Source organism: Ptiloglossa arizonensis, chromosome 6, assembly GCF_051014685.1.
Source record: "Ptiloglossa arizonensis isolate GNS036 chromosome 6, iyPtiAriz1_principal, whole genome shotgun sequence".
Classification (NCBI taxonomy): domain Eukaryota; kingdom Metazoa; phylum Arthropoda; class Insecta; order Hymenoptera; family Colletidae; genus Ptiloglossa; species Ptiloglossa arizonensis.
The window spans coordinates 8,580,862-8,599,808 of NC_135053.1; the positions used below are offsets into that span (position 1 = coordinate 8,580,862).

Sequence of the window (18,947 nt, forward strand, 5' to 3'; positions counted from 1 at the left end):
CGTCTCAGTCGTAAGCAAAGTTACTACCCAACAATCAACTTGCGCGTTAAATCTGTCCGAGGTGTTTGAAAATTTCTCAAACGCATCGTTTTCGGACGTACACGTTCCAACTATCGGCGTCTAATCTCGCACGAGATTGCGAGGTCGTTATTATTTTCATCTTCCTTGATGTTTCGTACGTTCGAAGCAAGTAATTTTCACCGAGCGCGGAGCAATCAGGATTGCAAATAAATCCAATCTTCCTCCTCGGAACGGATTCTTCCGTCGATCCAGTACAGAACGAGCTATAAATTTCCGCATACTCGGCCAAAGAAAAAGAAACGGACGATAGGCAACTCGATTTTCTATCCACGCCGATTCCTCGTTCCGTCTTTTCCGTCTCGCTGCCGCTGCGATTCTCTCGAGCACACGCGATACAGTACGGAGAATGAGTGCTCGTTTCTCGGGGGAGGGGGGAGGGGCACCACGACGTAAGAGGGGCGTTTCTCGGCTCCGCCCTTGCCACGAAGACGGTCCAGTGACGTATCAGCGCACACCAGACTCGATAGTTGTGTTTCGAAGCAAGACGGTGCCGACAACTCTCGCTTTTGAGTAACAATTTTTCGCAGAATTCAAACGACGGAATCATTCCTATTCGTTACTTCTATTTACACACCACGAGTGATCCAACGACTCGTGTACCGGATCGATATCGAATAATTACAATTTTTTTTATTTCTCGTTACATATTCGCGATAACATTACCAACGTATCGACGAGCCTTTCCCGTTGAAAATGAGTACAAACACGACCCGGTTATTTTAATTACGCGCGACGAAAAATTTTTCAAAAACGACTCGAATAACGTGTAATTAAAAATTGCTCGAACGAGGTCGCGTTTGAACTCGTATCCATCGGGTAGGCCTCGTCGATTCGTCGACAGTGTTACTCGTAAAGGAGCAACGATCGGTACAATTTGTTTAGAATTTGAAATTTCGATCAATTTTTTTTATTTCTCGCTATATATTCGCGATAACATTACCAACGTATCCACGAGCCTTTCCCGTTGAAAATGAGTACAAACACGACCCGGTTACTTTAATTACGCGCGAGTAAAAATTTTTCGAAAACGATTCGAATAACGTATAATTAAAAATAGTTCGAATAGTTACTCGTAAAGGAGCAACGAACAGTATAATTTATTACGAATGTGAAATTTCGATCATCGAACGAGCATAACATCTACCGTGTTTCCGAGGGAACCGTCGATTCCAGACTTTGTCGCTCGAAAGCAGTAATTACTGTACATCGTCCGATAAGTGACACTGTTTACAGTTACCGTCTAGTCGCAGAGGTTACAGAGGCGGTTGTAGCGAATAGCGCCCGCCCCTGAAGAGCCGCCCACCCGAGACGGGTCTTTCGTTCTTCGTACTTTACCGGCGCTCGTCCTTGAGAACCGTCGCGCAACCACCGCGCTTACACGTACAAGCACGCAACGCGCACGACAGATCCATCAAAGGCACGAACTTTGCTTAACATCTCGCCAGCTCTCGTGCGTCGCGTATTTCGCCTCGTGCAACGAAAAGGTACGGTGAGAGGGAAAGAGAGAGACAGAGGTGAAACAAGGTGGAGAGTCGCTCGCGAGCTACGAGTCCGCTTTTCCCTAGACTAGTCGATGACAATAGTAGAGACGGCAAAGGGGATATGAGAAAAGGAACCGTCGGAGAAAGAGAGAGATATAGAGGAGGGAAACCAAAAAAAAAAAGCAAAAAACAAAAAAAAAAATATAGAAAGGGCAGAGAGAAAGAGAGACATAAAAGAGACATTTCATGGCGCCTCTCCGTCCCCCTGTCCTAACTGTCGATCTTTTAATCGTAGGGAATTATTCGCGGCTGGCCTGCGAGATCCAGTTCGTACGGTCGATGGGCTACTACCTGATTCAAATCTACATTCCCTCGGGCTTGATCGTCATAATCTCATGGGTGAGCTTTTGGCTGAACCGAAACGCGACCCCCGCTCGGGTGGCCCTCGGAGTAACCACTGTGCTCACCATGACCACTCTAATGTCCTCGACGAACGCGGCGTTACCGAAAATCTCCTACGTGAAGTCCATCGACGTCTATCTGGGAACCTGTTTCGTCATGGTGTTCGCCTCGTTGCTCGGTGAGTACCGTTGCGTACTCGTCCACGAGTAGTGATGGGCGTTCGAATCACTGTCTTGACAACACTCGTAATATTCAGGACTATGAAGTTTCTAATCGTTTCGAATATTATTCGAAACCAGTTCTCGAAGGTCTTGGAAAATCTCGAGGGGAGTCTTGAAAGTCTTGACGACTCTTGAACGTGTTGGCGTTGCACGTAGCCTGCGCCCAACAACGAAACGTTGCTCCCAGCAATCACTAGGGTAATCACTCACGGCAGCTATTCTTTCGCTGAAGTGATCCGTTCTTCTACCGATTGTTCGCATTGTTTTGCGGAGCAACATGTACTCCCTAATACATCCTGTATTTTCATACGTCGTCGCTACGATCGAAACTTAAAATTTTCGTACGCGTTGCCCGGACAAAATAATCATTTCGGAAGTATTTTTATCTTTCTTCTCGATGAGAAGACCGAAATTTTGTATCGTTTTAATGTTCTTTTACAAAATAGTAGCTTTTACCAAATTTTAAACTATCGATAAAAGCTATTCGTTCGTTTAATAGAATTTGTATAGCATCGAGGTGAGTCAGGGAATGAATACGTCGCAATCGTGGAGAAATCATTTCCTACGCATGCTATGTAAATAATTTTTATTCCTGCTTCATATGCCGATCACAAATTTACATAGTAAGCGTAGGAACGATTTCTGCGCTAGTGCGACGTATTCATCCTGTGGCGCAGCTCAATGCTACCTGAATTCTATCGTGTAATGCAGTTTACTTGAAATAAAATTTGTTCAAAATGGACTTGCAGGAATATTGAAAGGTATCGTATAAATCGTGTCAGTTTTTACCTAAAATTAATTTCGACCCAATCTTTTTGTTTTTTAACGCGGATTTACATCATTTGGAAAAAAAGCTATCGATTGATCCTTTTTTCATTAACCTCGTTGTAAGTGCGCGCACGTTTAACTCTAAAACTCTAGTGCTCCAAATATTGCAACATCGAAATAACCGGATAAATTGCAAATAAATATTAATAAGTTTGCCGCGATATTGACGGATGTCGCAAATATCGGTATCGGTTTAAATTTAATCTCGTTTCGAAACGAGTGATTCGTCCCTGAAAAAGTTGAACGTTTCGTACGTATCGGTACTTTCGAAGAATGCAAAAAAAGAAAAGAAATTTTCTAAACGGTCAAGACGTTCAAGACTCTTAAAGCGTTCCAAGATGTTCACCATCTATTTCGAATAAAATTCGAGACGATTCGAAACTTACGTCACAGATTCGAAACGATTCGAAACTAACATCACAGATTCAAAACGATTCGAAACTGACGTCACAGATTCGAAACAATTCGATTGGTCTCGAGCCCAGCACTATCCACGCGTGTCACCTGCATACGTTCTTCCTGACGTTCCGTTCCTCGAACAAACGAACGAACCTCTGATCCTCGAAAGAGGAAATGAATTCGTTCAGCGACACAGAAACGCGTGACGTTGTCCCTGCGACGTCACACGCTTCGTCTGTCCTGTCTCATTATCTGCGTGGATTATCTGTCTTCGCAGAATACGCCACGGTGGGCTACATGGCAAAGAGGATTCAAATGAGGAAGAACCGTTTCCAAAAAATAGCAGAAAGTATGAAGGCAGCGAGAGAAAATCCAGTACCGCCCGGAGTGCCCGGCGATCACGGAGACCACGCGCCTAAGCAAACTGTGAGTAACATCGGCCAACCTGTCACATCCCTTTTTGTCTTTCTTTCCAATTAGAACCTTTCTGTTGCCGTCGACGTCGTCACACGTTTCTGCCTTTAGCTCTATGTAGGTCGATGAAATTTAGAAGGTTTCTCGACAAATAGAGAAATGCCCCTTCGTTAGCAGGCAAATCGATCGTGTTATTTTTACCGATCATCGATCGAAGAACAACCATAGAAAATGGTCAATTTTTACACAATACGTATCTCTGCGTTCCAATGAGAGGGGTATCGAATGGTCGTTTAATCGATAATGCGATGCAGATTATAGAAGTTCCTTGTTCTTTTTATTCCGAATAAAATTTCATTCGATCGTTAATACCTTTCTCATCGATTGAAAGTGGCTTTGCGTAATTGGTTTTAATTATCGCAGAGAAATTGTCGAATAAGATTTAGTCAATTTCTGGTCGAATATTTACGACTTTTCGCAAGATAGATGACCATTCGATCGAAAGAAAAATTAAGGGAACGGTTTCGAAAAAGATTTTTATCGATAACTCAACCATGCTTCGAGAATTCTGATACATTAGGTTGTTCGTTTTCCAAAATGGAGAATATATAATAATAAAATGTTTATACACGCTAAAAAAATCGTGTTTCATTTTCACCAAAAAAAACAAAATGACTTTCCGTACAACCCAATAGAACTCGTACTTTCGACGAATCGCATAATTTGTTTCAAGAACTTTGAAACTTTGTATTAAAAAGTTTTAAAATATAAATTGGTATTTCGTCCAAGTTTTGCTAGTGCACTCGCCGGTAAGACTGACCCAACAAACCTTGCCTTAAACGATCTTTTGTATAAAGTTTCAAACTCGGAACCAATTATGTAATTTGTCGAAGTTCCATACTAGAATTCTGAAAGTTTAATCGCGTCACCCGTTTAAGTATTCTTCGAAACCATTTCTTTTAATTTTTTCCTTATTCGTTAAATGAACAATGATCCCACATTAGTCCGATTGAATAACAAATCGGGTCAAATCTTTGGTTAATCTTTCGATAAAATTACATACACATTTTAAGAAAAATATTCCCGAAAAATATCTTACATTTTAGCCAATCACCCTTGCAACCCCTTAAATATTCCTCTCAAAAATTATTACACATACGTAGAAAGAAAGAATGATCAATTTTGAAAGATTGTAATTTCAATATTGAAGTATTGGGTGAAACGTTTTATTCAACCTTCGTAAAACCGGCTACTAAACAATAGTTGCTCGACTCGTGTTATTTCACAATCTCCTTACGTATTATTCCCCTTAAACCAGAACAGATCTTTCTTTCTTCCGTTTCGAGATTTAACCGTGAAACATTGGCGGTACAGTAAACTGTTCATAGTCAGTAATCCAATGACTACAAACGGCAGTCGCTATCTCCACTGCACAAGGAGGTTTCCTCGAATGTAATCAACCGTATAATTGGGTAATCGACTGGACGATTCTGAACTCCTTTTATGCAAATAAATCGAGGAGTTTTCGCGATGTAAAATATCTCCTACCTATTCTGTTGTTGGCACTCGGAGGTCCTGAGCAATCTATGGAGACTTTATCGTACGTTCCGGAAGAAAACAAATAAGGAAAAAAGAAGATTAGTTAAATTTCGGTTGGTAGATTCCAACGTTTACTTTACCGCAACGTTTCTATCGCATGGTCGATTAAACCATCGTGCCCCCGATTCCCTGGAACGTACAGATCCACGTTGCGTAAAAATGTTTCTTTTTCGGACGAATAGAAAAAACAATTGACCATTTTGTATCATTGTTCCTCGGCATTGCTTCTGCCACGCTTTCGAAAGTCACGCTTCCGTTTCATTCGCCGCGCGACTCGGCGCGATGTTGCCCGCGATCTCGCGTCAGAGATACAGTTCGATTCCGCGTCCGAAAAAAAAAAAAAGAAGTGTTTTTCTTTTTTTCTTCGCACAAAAAAACGAACCAGTCGCGAAAGGTCAAAAGCTAAAAGGTTCTGTGAAATGAATTCCCATTCGGTCGCGTTACGCCGGACGCGGCGCGCTTCGTGCACGGGAACACGATGCACTATAAATTTTCTTTTAATCTTGGGGATTGTGAAACGGGAACGAAAAATATTAAAGGGGCGAGAAAACGTCGGAGACAGAAGGAGGAGCAGAAGGGAGGCGGTGCCGGAAGACGGACGACGCGTGGTGTGTCGCGTTGAAATGTCGCCGGTATACTCGTTTTAATTAATCCCGAACGAATTAATTACTCGTTCTTTGACACGGTGTACACGAGTGGGCCGGGTCGGTGTGGTGTGTAGCGGGTAAACGAAAACGGTGTTGACACCGGTAGTAGAAAGTAGACGGTGTATAAACCGGATTTTTCGACGTCACGAGTCATTTCATCCGTCCGTTTCTACGGTCGCGGGAAAACAGCCCGGCGACGTTAATGAAAATGACGCGTGGACAAACGCGACGTCGTTAGTATCATCCCCCATTTTCCACTTTCAAACGCATTTAAACGGGAGCACGGAGCGCGCATTAACGCGACAAGTACCTCGTACGCCGCGAGTAGATCCAATTACATCTCTGAAACACGAATCGAATAAAACTGAACGCTTTAAAGCGTACGCGGTAAAGGCAAATATCTATCCCACGGTCAGGTGAGTTTTTTAGCTGCTTGACTTTAATACCGTTCACTGGCGCGTCACTTGCATCCGGATGACGCGCGAGCTGCCTTCCCTACCAGTTGACGCCAACGGTTTTACCAGCAAGGAGATCACCGCGAATCCTCAGATTCGATGATTTCGATGAAACGTTGCACGAATCTTCCATCTAAGAACTCTAACGTATTTCAAGTTACCGTTGCTCTTCGACTTTAATCCTTGTCAATTAACCTTATCGATAACATTAACTGAGCTCGGTTTGCGTACATCCGTTCAAAAATTTGATACGTTCTTGTCGAAATATTACACAACCTCTCCGGATTCTTTGGACAATATTTTGCTAATTTACGTTCGCGGACTAAAAATATACAAGCGAATGTATTCGTCCTCTAATGAAAATTAAAATTTGTACACTTGAAATTATATTATTATAAAAGTAATATCAATGTATTGAGAAAATTCTTCCGAAGAAAATAAGTTCAAACACGACTATATCCGGACTGTTTGTATCTATAAGTATGTATTTGAAAGTTTGTAGGAAATAATTCGAATAACGTATGATTAAAAACAATCCGAACGATATCGTGTTTAAACTAATTTTCACCAGAAAAATCTTACCAATCCATCGATAATAGTCCCGTAAAGATATAATGAAAAATATACAAAATTTTATTTTACATTAATGCACTTTCAAGTTCCGGCTAAAAGAGCATACGTAACGCAATACTCGCTCCCTGTTACTCCATCTCGCTCACTCGGGATGTGTCCCATTTGCTTTCCTCGTCAGACGGTACTCAGCGAGGCTAAGCCTCGACTCGAGATAGAAATCGCTACCTACGCCGCTTTCAACGGAGCCGGCGATCTCGATTTTGTCGCTTGAAAACGGGAATTACCGCAAATCCTTTCGTCGAATAACTTGTCTCTTTATACGTTGTTACGCGCGTCGTCTGGAAAACCGTGAACCGACGCGACAGTCAACGCGTTAAACAGAACAATAGTTGCATCGGGTTAGAAAAAGGTTAGAACGAAAGAATAGTAGAAGACACGTTTGCCCACCCTTGATGTCGCATGCCAATCTACAAAAGTAAGGGGTTCTCCTCGAAGAAGGACACCCCACGCCGAACTGCCGTGTCTCTTGTAAGTGGTCCCGTGTTGTCCAGGAGGTGCGGTTCAAGGTACACGACCCGAAGGCACACAGCAAAGGTGGGACACTCGAGAACACCATAAACGGACGAGCCGACGAGGAGGCAGCGCCCGCTCCACAACATCTCATTCATCCCGGCAAGGATATCAGCAAACTTTACGGTACGACTTAACACCGTTTCTCCTTCTCGAAGTATTCGACAATGTCTTTTTTGGCCTAAAGTACCGCACTATCGTAGAATTAATCATTCGATGATCCATGACAGTGTTTCTCAAAGTGTGCTCCGCGAAACGCAGAACTCTCGTGAGATCTGTTCGAGGTTTAGGTTCAAATTTATCGTTACGGTACGAATTATACCGTTTCTTTTTTTTCGGAGTATCGACAATGTCTTTCTTTTTTACAGTGTCGTACTATTGTAGAATTTATCATTCGATAGTCCATGACAGTGTTTCTCAAAGTGTGCTCCGCGAAACGCAGAACTCTCGTGAGATCTGTTCGAGGTTTAGGTTCAAATTTATCGGGTTGGACCGAATGTCGTCTCGTTTTCGTAATAGAAATTGGCGTAAACAATACTCCGTGTACATTTTTAAAAGCGCAAAGTGTTTCGTAGATCGAAAACATTGAGAACCGCTGGGCCTAAGGTATAAATTTCACCCTCCTATCCTCTTACCATCGAGCTATAGCCGAACAAAATCGTTTACCAGACAAATACAGAACGGTCTTTATTTAAACGATTCATCAGGAATCGAAAGTTCAAAGTATCTTGACAAAAGAAAATAATCTCGGTCGAAATAAATTGTAAATTTTTACTCGAAACTAATTAAAGTGTTCCCACACGACGGGCTTGATGCAATATTACATAATTTACTAAATTGTGACAAAGGTTAATAAAAATCTGAACTCGACACAAGACAAATAATTCGTGATTAATTATCTTTAGGTTCTGATATAATTCGTACTTATTTATACAATATAATTCGTTCAAAATATATAGGGGCAAAGTTTGACGCGAATATCATTCTGGGTTTCTGAGATATAGGAAATTATGCAAATTAATGCAAATAGAGTAAAATCTTACGGAAACTCAAGCAAAAGAATCTTATAGAAATATTTAACCTAAGGTATCTACAGCCTTGATTTAAGCTGTATTCAAGAATTTCTTTTTATTATTTGGAAAAATACCGTGCGTTTTGCTGATTGAACAAGAATATGTATTTCACGAAAAACTTAATTATGAATCAATTAAGAAGAAATTTAAACCAACCTTTTACAGTTACATTTAATCTTTTACCCTTCCAGATTTACTTGTAGACATATGTTAAATTATTAATATTATCCATTGTACCGGAAATTGAACGAAGAAGGAAAATCCACAAAATCTACCTTCTCAATTTTGATAAAACTTCATAGGATTGTAGAGCGGCCAAAAATAAAGGACATCTGTTTTTATTGAACTATCGTAACTCAAGTTTAAGGTATGACACTTCCGTTGAAAGTTTCAGCATTCTGACAATATCATTGAAACTGTTGAATATAGGAAGAAGTCATTTAAACAAATTCCGTATAATTTTTGACGAAGAATAGCCTGGTGTACATATCGATAAAATAAAATATCGAGAAATAACTCAACAGATTATAGTTTACGTTACGCGTATCTTTTAAGCAAGATTTCTGCAATTACTCGTTTTATATTTTTAAATGTCAATATTTGTAGCATATCGGTACAAAATAAAGGTAATTGCGATTAATTGTGTATGCGAAATAAAAGTAGTTCGTTGTATCGTATTTTCAAAATTTTTTTAAATAATTGCAATGAAAGTGATTTTTTTAAATTTATTATTTATTTTGTTCTTTCCGACCTATACACATTATTTCCGCCAAAAATCATAAAGAATTTGTTTTAAAGATTTTCTTGTACATCCAATCGTTGTCAAAGTAGCAACAGAAGGCTGAACATTCAAAAGGTAGGTTTATCACTTAAACTGGAGTCACGCTCTACAAACCTGGAATGATTTACGAAAATTGTGAGGCAAGACCTTACGAAGGCATCGTGATGAAAGAAAAGGGTTTAACGATATACCTACGCGATACCTGCGTAAATCGATTCTATTAAAGTAATAAGCAACTTTCTGCTTCGATAGCATAAGTAACTTACCGCGATAAAAATAAAAACGAAGAGAATACGAAGCAATCCCACTTAATGGATACAATACAACGCAATCGACAATAATCCTTTGTTTTCGCACTAAATGCAATGAACAGAAACGAAGTCACTCGTATTATCGAACCAGAAAATCGCTTTTTGCTCCGATTGGTTTGCCAATCTATTGTACATTATCTAAATATTTAAAACCGTTGGACTCGTTTCTAAACTGCTCGTATATTATAAATGACACTGACAATTTTACTCGAAAAATTGAATTTTAACAAACAGTCTAAATCCTCCATAAAAGTTTCGTAGCTAATATTTTACACGAACGGAAGGAATGATAAATTTATAATATTATAAATTTATTATAAATCTAGTAGACTTTATTACACTCAAAACGGGTGATGTGCGTTGTTACATCAAAAGCGCAACGTTGCTACGAAGATGAAACATTTTATCTCGGAAGTTTCACTTTCGAAGTTACGAATGTAATTTCTGGAGAAATTTTCGGAATTATTTCGAAGGTTATTCGATGCATGGGCATCGATTTGATACAAGAAACAATAATTAAAACCGAGAGTGAAAGCAGAATTGGCAATAGATACAAATTGAAACATACGAATTATGTCACATATATTAGAAAAGGGTAAAGACCAAACAGAAAAATTTAAGCATCGACATACTCGTATATACGATTCGTATAATTGGTTGGGTAGATCGATGAATGTTAGAATTTGAAAATAAATTGTACAAGTTGTTCGATACATTAAATATAAGTAACGAGTCGCAAATAATTCCGAGTTTCTCCAATGAAATTGTACGTAAAAAAAGAAACACGTATGTTTCCCTAATCGTTCCGTTCAACTGTTTCGCTCGTTAGAATGTATTCCAGTTTCTACAAAAACAGGATAATGCATAGATTCTCCTCTTTTGCCAGGTATTACGCCGTCGGATATCGACAAATACTCCCGCATCGTGTTCCCGGTATGCTTCGTCTGTTTCAACTTAATGTACTGGATCATATACCTGCACATCAGCGACGTTGTGGCGGACGATTTGGTGCTTCTCGAGGAGGCGAAATAAACGAACGGATACGACGGTCGCGTGCGCGCGAGCGCGCGTGTAAAGCGAAAAGGACGTGCGGGAAAAGACAGAAACGAAAGTATAAAAAAAAAAGAAAAACTGAGGGTGGGGTAGACGGTGAGACCAGTTCGCAAGAGGAACTAAGAAAAAAGAAATAAATAAAAGAAATCAGGAATGAATGTTCCGCGAAAGGGACGGACTAAAATAACGCTGTGATTACTTGGAGACGTGGGCAGATAGAAGAATTGTATAAAATTAAATCGACGTGGCCGCTGGGGATCGACGACTAAGAAAAGGGAAAAAAGGAAAACCAAGAAGACAAAATGAAAAACGAAGGGAGACGGGGAGAGCCGAAATGGAAGTTAATAGCTCTCGGCTGATTTAAACCGGAATACAATTTCAGTTCGAGATAAAGAGTGTCAGACCAAAAAACGTCGTCGGAGACTCGAACAAGCCGCGTCGTGCTTCGAGTAGGAGATACAGGACAGTCGCTGGTCAGACCGGTCGGACGACGAAAAACGCGCTGTGACTACTTCGTGACATTCCACGCAAACGCCGATCGTAATCTCCCTTGCGAAGTGATCTTCGATTTCTGCGACCCCTCTCGCCAACTGTCCCCGTGGAACAATTCGATCGCGACGTTAATCGTCGTGACACTCGCGCGCGTCACGTTCACGCTAGAACGAAAGTGAAGAGAACAGGCGAATACCCGAAAATAAAAAAAAAAGAATTCAAACTAAACGACGAATACGCACGAGCGCGCATACCTTAAACATTGCCAGTCTAGGTACGTAGCTCTTTAAAAAAAAAAAAAGGGAAAAAGGAGAAATACCTTCGATATAAACACTTGTCAATTTAGCTACCATTATATATATACATATATACATATATACATATACATATATATATATATATATATATACACAAACACAAATATATATATAGATATATGTACATATATAGTAAAGTTAACTAAACGTAAGGGAGAACGCAAAGCTCGAGACGACGAATCGAAACAAAACCGATGGAAAACGAGAAACTCTGAGAACGATCGAGAATCAACGATCGTCGCTCGAATGGCGCTCGTGTGTATGTGTGTGTGTGTGTGTTTGCGTGCACGTGTACGCGTGTACGAGTGTACCGGTGTACGTGAGATCGAACAAGGCGAAAAAGAATTACCGTATGCAAGGCTGCGTGAAAAGAAATTTATGCTTGCGCGCGTGTATGTGTCGCGTCGCTATCTTACGCGTACGAATGCGTGCGTGCGGATGTGCGTATGTGTGGCTCCGTGTGTATGTATGTGTATATGCGCGCGTACGTGCGTGCGTGTGTGTTCTGCGAGCGCCAACGCGTGCATGACAAAAGAGAGCCGAGGAGGGTTTTTATTTCGAACGGAGACGAAAAAACGGTTTACTACCGGAAACTGGTGCGACTTAATTCGTTAAGTAAGTACGTTGTAAGTATCTAATGTATCTAAGGAGAACATACGCGGACGCGTATTAGGTAAATTTACGTGCAGACACACGTACACGATTATCAGCGCGTCGGGCCGCGACGGCTCGATCGTCGACGCGAGCACGATCGATTCGAGCGAGAATCAACGATAGGGTACTACCTACCGGCGACTGGCGAAAAAAAAAACAAACGAGAAAAAAGAAAAAACAGTTTCGACGCGAGTCGCATCATTTCGAGGTAGAGCTGTTTCACGAACGTCTTTTTATTGCCACGAACTTATGTGTGTCCGTTTCATTTTATACCACTTTTTTACCATTTATAGAACTCGTCGGACGAAGCGACCTTTTTGTATTTCCGCCACTTCTATGGCCGCGATCCTCCCTCGGAATCGTGTAACTTCCGTGGAATCAGTCGCGACGCGCGACCACCCTGTACGTGTTCGTGTACGTGGCTCAATGGGGAGTACCTTAGCTCGTAACAACATAGTTCTGCGAAATGTTTACGTAGAGATTACAACCGGGGACGTATCGTATTAAAATTCTGGGCGCAGCTAATACCGATTCGAGTTCCAACATCCGAGACGGATGGCGGAGACAAGGAGTGGCACGAACGCAACGATGTTCGCGCGGGGAAGGAGGGGTGAAGGGGGGTGTGGGACACCTCGGCGTAACGAGATCGAACAGCTTTTCCTCTGTTTGGCGCTCGCGCGAAAAACGATCCCGAACGTCCTCGCCGGGAAGCGCCGGAAAGGGAAACGGAAAGGGAGGAAGCGGGAGCGTGGACGAGAGAAGCCGCCGAAACGAAAACCGCGACCCTCGAATCTGGAGCCTTTCGATCGGTACGGTACGTTCCCTCGCGCGACTCTGTCCTCCGACGAGTTGCTCATCGCGTCGAGCTCGGGTAGCGAGTGCGGGACGGACGTATACAGTGCCCTTGTTTCCGTTCGTACCCGACGCGAGAAGTCCCCTCGAAAACGGAACGACACCGAAATCGGAACGCCAGATCGCGACTGCGCAGTACCGCGGTGATCGCGATCCCGTTCATCGCCGCGCGTGAATTAGCTTCGCCGACGAGCCGAACAGACGTGTACCAGCACACACGGCGCACGGTCTTTTCGTTGGAGTGGCCCCGCCTTCTCCGCGCCCCGCTCCAACCACCATTCCCCCTCTCTCTGTCCCTCACGGTGGCTGTTTCGTTGGTACGTTTTCGCCGAGTTAATTAACGCCAATTGTATGCCGTTCTACTTCCGTCTTTTGGATTTTCTGCCGCGTTCGCGCGCGAATTCACGTACGCGGTATAAACCCACCGCGCGAGAGCTCGCACACCGACGAAAATCTCCCGATTCTCGTCCCGCGATACACGCGTGCACACTTACGCGGGTCGCTCACTCGCCCTCGCCCTCGCCCCTCCCCTCTCTCCTCTTCCCTTCGCCAACCGCCACCACCAACCCCCCGCCCCTTCGTTCCCGTCTTCTATCTTTCTCGATGCATCGTCTCGTCCCCTCTTTCTCCAGTGCCCTTCTGTCTCTTCCAGCGCGGTTGCTGGCTGCAGACTGGGTCGTGGAAGCTTGCCATTCAGGATATCGACCAGCCGACACGCCCAACCCACCCTCTCCGCCCTCTGTCCTCTCCATCGACGAGTCGGTTCCGCTCCCACCTACGCAGTCTCGGCACGATTCGTTTCCGTCTCTTTCGGCGCGCGCGCTCTCTTTCTCTCTCTATCCCCCTATCTCTCTCGCACAGACTCACTCCCTGTCTCTTTCTCTCTCTCTCTCTCTCCGTCGCTCTCCTCTCCACAATCGCCAAACAGTCCGTTTGCCAGACGCTCTTGCTCATTGTGCATTTAATAAGGAGCTTCTTGCCCCGGTACTCCGCGAGAATTCTTTATAAAAGTAGGTAATCTTACTCGAGGATCTCCTTGCTTCGCCATCCCCCTCGAACACACATACGGAAGAAGTGGCCGAGGGAAGCTCGTGTTTTGCCGTCCCGTTGCACCCACCACCACCCCTCCCCCCGCATCAACCCCACCGGCCCATCCACCGACCAACCGCCCCCCTCGCCAACCTCCCCCGCGCCCACCAACGCCCCGATCGGGGGCCCGGCGGCCGACAGGATAACGGAACGCTTCTCGATTAATGGCGGCCGTTATCGACGCCGAATTCCAGCGCGCGTGTGGCTTATTATTTTTCGAATATCGGAACCCTCTCCGGCGCGGAGCGGCGTTCAATCGAGCCGCGAGAAAACGAAGGAGAGAGCGGGATGAAAGAGGGAAAAAGGTTTTCGAATCGATTCCGTAAAACGGGGCGCAACGGGACGCGAATTAACATTCTTCGACCCCTCGTTCGTCTCTTCGTTCTGCACGTATTACGATATAATATAAGTATCGAGATACTTCCACGTCCGCCCCACCGGAAGCATTATTAATGCGATTTATATAATTGTACATCCGTTATCTACTTGGAGTCTCTATTATAGCGTGAAAGAACGATGGGAAAGGAAAAAAAAAAAACTAGCGTTTTATCGTTGTGATATATTCTATAGTGTCTATACGATGCATCTATTATCGTACGTGTACCGCGTATGCGCTCGTGCGGCACGTACACGTGTTCGTACGTATGGACGTTGTATACGCGTGCCTATCGTTTACGTTGAAAATCTATCGAGCCGTGCGTGAACGTGTGCACGAGGAACTGGCACGTACCGAGGGTGACGAGTGGTCGAGGGAGCTCTTCCGTAGCTAGCGAGAACTAAGTAGTTAGGCTAAACTAAGCGAATTATACCCACGGTAGAAACGGAACAATGAACGAGAATAACGGTGACGGGGATCGGGGTGGGTGTACTCTTCCTTCCGATCGTTTTCTCGCGACGGGACGAATTTCGAGAACAAAGGAAACGAACGATGTAACGGTTCGCGGCGAATCGAGATCGGTCGTGCACGCTCGGAAAATCCGCTGTCCATTTCCGAAACGGCACGCGAGCTTTCGTTCGAAAACGAATCTCGGGGAGGGCGGGAGGGTGTATGGGGTGGCGAGCGCGCACGAAGAACGAGACAGCGTGGAAACGTTTCGAACGGCGAGAAATAGAATTTTATAGGAAACAACCCCCTCGTGTATATTGTATATTTTAGAAAGTCCATTTCGGTGGCGTCCCACGGGCTCGCCGATAGCCCGTTGGCGAAACGAAGCGCGCGAACTCGTGGCAAAAAGTAATCGCAACGTTCACGCTCGGAGTCGTTTCGACGATCCTCGTTCTTCGATCACGGCCGTGACGCGTCGAAACTGTGTAAAAAAAAAACAAAAAACAAACAAACAAACAAACAAACGATTCCTCCTCGCGTTGTACAGTGTCGTTTAAACGACCGCGCTTGCGTCGCGCGCAAGTCGACGCACGCGTTATGCCTTTGAACCGCGCGCCAGTTCCTCCGAACCAACCACGGTCAATTATTATTATTACTATTATTATTATTACCACGATTACGGTTATTATTATTATTATCATTATTGTTACCATTATTATTATTACGATTATTCTGGTTACGATTATCATTGATACTATTATATATGAAAAGCATATTATAAAAGCGTTTTAAGAGAGTCGAAAAATTTACGGCGATCTCTGTCCTCTGGCAGGACACGGACGAAAAGAAAAGGAAACAAGAGAAAAAGAGACAATGAAGAAGATATGAATTCGCGTTATCGGCGGGCACCTACATATTAATATCGCGTAATTATATTACCGAAAAAAAAAATATATATATACATATATGTATACATTATGTGTATGTATATATATACACATATATATAATATATATATACACACACATAACACACACAAAGATATGTGTATACACGTGTATATATATATATATATATATGTGTGTGTGTGAATATATATATATATATACATATATATATACATACACATAAACGATATCGTTAATTACCAAAGAGCACCATCGACGCGCAGGCATCTCGGGATTTAAAAAACAAGGAAACAAAGAGAAACCAAAAATGAAAAAAAAAAAAAACAGAGAAATTAAAAGAAAAGGAACCTATTAATACTATACAAATCGATCATCATGTAAATACGAGTTTTATACAGAGCGATTGTATTCGTTAAAGAGAAAAAAAAGAGAGTACCTACTGCGAAGTAATATATACATATTATATATATACATATATATACATATTATATATATATATAAATATATATACGCAAATGTAGTGCACACGAGAATGTGACTGTTCGCACATATTTAGGTAAATCACTTTTAAAGTATAGGGGAAAAAAAAACAAAATAAAGTAGACTGGAGAGGCACGTCGGGGGGACTGAAGTGAGTACATACGTACGTTCGTTCGTTCGTTCGTTCGTTCGGTAGCGAGTGTTTAAACCGGAAACGCTGAGCGAGAAGAAAGAGATGTGTACGAGTAACGGTAATTCGATTATCGAGGGAAGCGTAGTGGATGATTGGTGCGCGGCGAGCGAGAGTATTTTCCAAAAGTCGACGAATCGATCGAGAAACATGAACGAAAGCGTGGACGACGATGCCCTCGACGCCGACAGTTCCGTGCGAATCGTCGTGACAAACGGGGCACCGTTCGCGCGAAGTTGAGATCGTCGGTATTATCGCTGGAAAAAAATGAAAGAAAACAAAACGGAAAAAAGGAAAAAATTGACGTTCCCGGATTCTCAACTCCGCGCGACCACGGCCCCGAATCGCCGCGAATAGGATCGAAAGTTTTTGGGACGCGTGATTGCTCAACAAACGAATAAAATCGAAGCTTCCCGATCGCTCGAGCGTCCAGTACTCGTCACTCGTTGCGCGTCCACGAGTTTTTCGTTATCGAAGCGGTGGAGATCGTTTACGGCTCGAGACGACCGATTTTTTCGTCCGTTCGCGGACGCTTCGGCGAAACGGTGGACGCGGGAGAAGAAGAAAAATGTTCCTATCGAGCGCGAGATATTCTTCTTTCTTTGTTTCTTTTTTCTTTTTTTCGTCGAAACTCGGTCGTCGCGATCAAAGGGTGGGAGAAGGGTAGGGTAGATGGGGGTTGGGGGCGCGTGGGGCGCGAGGCACCGGATCCGGCCACGCGGTCATCGTCGTCGCGATATCGAGAGCCGAGTAAACGAGCCACGGGGCGTGCACACGAAAAGACCATGTGAGTTCAAATCGCGTTGTAACGAAAACTGCCAACTTCATATTGCAATATACGTTTTAGTCAATCGTGGCGATATACGGAATAAATAGCTCGTGCGAAGGCTGGTGAACGAAATGGAGAGACGGGCGAGAGGAAAATTGGAAACAATCCGCCTCGAAGCGGGTATATCGAACACCGACGTTTTCGGTCCGACGACTCGATCGATAGCAGGGGAGTTCTAGCTCGTAGCTACATCTCCTCCACGTTGTATTTTCGTTGCACGCTGTTAAATTCCAACGACAAACGATTCGCAGTCCTCTATAACCGTGCCGCGTACATGTTTTATGCATACGCTTTGCCTACGGACGAAACACACCGCGCGCGCACGTTCGATGATATTTTGCCAAGCGCGACGAAAATTTCGATGAATTCGGTATCGCTGTGCCTCCAGACGGACAAACACGCGTTCACAATCGCCTCCCGTATTTTGTAACCTCGATCTCGTTCCTTATCCCTTTTGGTAGACGGAAGAACGATTTTTATCCCGTCCCCGGCTCAAAATAAAAGACAAACGATACCGAGTTACAAAATGCAAGATCGAGAGTGTCCAGTTGCACACACGCACACGCATACACACACACACACACACACACACACACACACACACACACACACACACACACAAACAAACACGAAAGTACACGTACACAGAGAAATGCACAGCTGAACGACCACCTTTGAAGTTTCATTTCGCCGGATTGAAAGATCGAGGAGGACCAGTGCCAAAACGATACGCGCTACTAAACGGAAAAATTAGGCCGCGAAACTGAAACCACTTCGATAGTTTTGTAACAATCTTTTGGGAAAGATCGATACGAATGGAAAGATTTTTGCGACCGTTTGTCATCGATCAACATTCGCCGAAACGATAAAAAATCGTTGCAAATTTTTACTACGAAAGGGAAGACGCGATCGATCGATCGACGACAAATCACGCAAATGTACTAAACGAATGTTGAAACGAAACTTCCCGAAATTATAGAACGATGTACATAAAGTAACAAGCTCGCTGGAGTAAAAAATTATAAAATACGTAGACGCGTTATTGTGGTACCTGGAGAGTTTAGGGCTACCACCGGTGTTTTTTTTTCATGAATACCATTTTTTCCTGTAACGTAAGTTGTAGATAATATCGAACCAATTTCGATTCTAGTGAATCTTTAATACGATCGTTCGAAGATCTTCGATAAATGTATGGAAATGTACAGACATCTCACTGTACGATGATAATAAACGGGAGAACGAAAAAAGTGCTCGACTTCTGTTCAACGTTGTAACAATTTTAATAATTCGTTGCACGGACTCCGCACGGTTAAACTGCATTTTTCGCTCGAAAACGAAGTGGTTCCAGTTACGAGCCCCGCCCTATAGATCGTTAATGATAAATCTATGGCGGCATATTTTGCAGTAAAATTTGATCTCGTT

General features: G+C 43.2%; 1 protein-coding gene across 9 annotated transcripts in view; it reads left to right on the forward strand.

Annotated features, from left to right (window-relative positions):
- The window catches only part of Rdl (Resistant to dieldrin), a 158,461-nt gene extending 147,592 nt beyond the window's left edge, over positions 1-10,869 (forward strand). For 4 of the 9 annotated variants that reach the window (XM_076315118.1, XM_076315122.1, XM_076315121.1 and 1 more), the window contains 4 exons: positions 1,858-2,142; positions 3,690-3,838; positions 7,634-7,796; positions 10,722-10,869. In XM_076315118.1, the coding sequence (XP_076171233.1) occupies positions 1,858-2,142; positions 3,690-3,838; positions 7,634-7,796; positions 10,722-10,867 (743 nt within the window). In that variant the 3' untranslated portion in view covers positions 10,868-10,869. The remainder of the gene's footprint in view (positions 1-1,857; positions 2,143-3,689; positions 3,839-7,633; positions 7,797-10,721) is intronic. The other 5 variants (XM_076315120.1, XM_076315125.1, XM_076315124.1 and 2 more) reach the window with 2 other exon arrangements.
- Positions 10,870-18,947: the final 8,078 nt, after the last annotated feature.